This window comes from Pyxicephalus adspersus, chromosome 4, assembly GCF_032062135.1.
Source record: "Pyxicephalus adspersus chromosome 4, UCB_Pads_2.0, whole genome shotgun sequence".
NCBI lineage: Eukaryota > Metazoa > Chordata > Amphibia > Anura > Pyxicephalidae > Pyxicephalus > Pyxicephalus adspersus.
Window position 1 is genome coordinate 5,652,542 of NC_092861.1, and position 2,284 is coordinate 5,654,825.

Here is a 2,284-nt window from a genome sequence, read left to right on the forward strand (position 1 = left end):
CCTAACACATGCCAGATTCCTGTCCAATGTCAGCCCTGAGGCGATGTGTACGTAGCCTTAGAATAAATGTTCAAGAACAATTCATTTTTTTCAATTCCTTGCATTCCCATTCAATACTTCTATTTCTTTTAGGTAGCCTCATTTGTAAGCATATGAAATATTCATTAAGTTCATGACACCCTAAACATTCTTCAATATGTGTGTCACTATTATAATAGTTATTTTTTCCTATTATAAATGTGACAAAAAGACAAATGTTTACTTTTTAAAACTATAATTGTATAAAGCAATTACAGCATTAAAACAGAGTCATGCTGTCAATAATGCTGTCAATAATAGACAAACCTTCATCCTGCTTATGATCAACATGATAACTAATGATGGCATGATTGGTATATTGTATTTAGACCGGAGCTGTTGGAAAGCATGGTCAAGTATCGAGTGAAGAGCTAGTCAGTGCAGGAGGACAGCAAACACCGGGCTGTAGTATTAGACTTTTAGCTTCCAAGGAATGAACAACTACTCCTGTCCTGCCTTCAAAGCAATACAGACATGTGTGCCTATACATAGGTTCCCCATGTTATTGTGCTTTTTTTAGGGCACCAACATAATATTTAAGGCTTCACAGAGCTGTCCCCTACTCTCCCTCTTGTAGTGTCTGGGCCTGCTGGACCCTTCACACCACTCTGCTCTCTATACAGCACAATGATGGTGTAGCTACTTTTATATCTCAAATTGCAAGGGCATTAAATGCACACAAAATGGATTTATATCGTTTGGTGACTTTTATGGAATATATTTAAATCAACTTTTTAGTGTACGGCATTCATCTCATCATCAAGGTTGTTTAGCGCAGATACGAAGGCAGTCAAAGTGGAACTAAAGTTCTACTTTAAAAAAATTGGCATTGGGCAGGGCTTTATTGCAGAAAGGGAAAGCAGTGATCTCCCTGGCCCTTTTTAGCTGGGCACACCACCCCGCACTTTTCTGTAACTACCCGGCTGTTTTTGGGTGGTTACTAAAAAGTTGGGACACAATACAATGGCCACCACCAGCCTACAGCTTCTTGTCACCCAGTTTAAAAAAAATACTGGACAGGCATTGTCCCTACTGGAATAAACATTCTTACCTACCCAATTGCCATCTCATTTGTAAAATTGTTGGTTGCCAAAATACCCGGCACATCTCTGCTTCCCCTGCGGGTCCACGGACTGAATGAACTGCCCCACAGTTACACCATTCAATCCCGACCAATCAAGATGGCGGCATCCTTGCCGAAACATGTGAATATTTATTAGGTTTAGTTCGGCGTTAAAAATTACCAAAATGATTAAAATGCAATCTAATTATGAGGAAGCAAAAATGTGAAAATACAAAAGCTGTGAAGGAGAAAAAAAAGAATCCGTTTGGAATCAATACTGAAACAAATGCAAGAGGTATTATGAATGCAAGAGGGATCAAAATTCAGCCCTGTGTACTTTTATTGGCAGGTAAGCAAGAACATGATGACCTGTGAGAGATAGGGAGGGGAGTCTGTGCCAACTTCCAAGTATTATTTACAATGTCGCAGATAACACTTTAAACATTTAGCCCAGGTAAGATTAATGCACCCTTTTACACCTAAAGATTCACACGGCTAAGGATATACATAGGATTAAGGTCTAATTTCTGGGAAACAGGCATAGTACATCCAGTGACCAGCACCTCCTGGGCCTATAGGCAGAGACAGCTTTGTCTTGGAGAACCACTAGGTGTTTACTGGGGTAATTCTTGGCCTTATCTACAAAGCTTTACATGCCCAATGGTCGTTGGGGAACCTCTAAACACAATCACTGTAATCTAAAATTTTGAACATTATCAATATTTTTAATCTTCAGATTATGATGCTAAACACAAGAATTTAAAAACCTAAGGGGACAGGCGATGTCCCATTTGCAATACAATAGCCTTAATGGATTGATCCCAAATTTCTATTTGCACTCACCTGTCCCTGTTCCGTCCAGGGTGCTGCCATGTTGTTTTCCTGCTTTTGCTCTTGGACCATCTTGATTGGCCGGGCTGACATAACTCCTGTGCGCTTGCTTGAGAGTTACCTTGGTCCTGGCAGCCGCAGGGGAAGCCAGGACATACCAGGTATCCAATAGCTTAGGACAGGTATCATTCAGATAAGAAAGCTTATTGCAGAAAGGACATCGCCTGTCTCTTTCTGCAATAAAGCCCTGCCTGATCCTAAGGTTCAGTGTCTAGGCACTTCCCAAAAGGGGGTGACCTATGTTTCGCTTAC

At 40.7% G+C, this 2,284-nt stretch overlaps 1 protein-coding gene across 3 annotated transcripts in view; it reads right to left on the reverse strand.

Moving 5' to 3' along the window:
• Positions 1-2,284, reverse strand: part of SELENOI (selenoprotein I) — a 40,334-nt gene that overhangs the window by 20,151 nt on the left and 17,899 nt on the right. Inside the window, exon 1 of one of the 3 annotated variants that reach the window (XM_072407264.1) lies at positions 1,985-2,115. The exons of the other annotated variants lie outside the window; for them this stretch is intronic. Coding sequence (XP_072263365.1) covers positions 1,985-2,065 — 81 coding nt within the window. The 5' untranslated portion in view covers positions 2,066-2,115. Of the gene's footprint in view, positions 1-1,984; positions 2,116-2,284 lie in introns of those variants that run through there. 3 annotated transcript variants of the gene reach the window in all.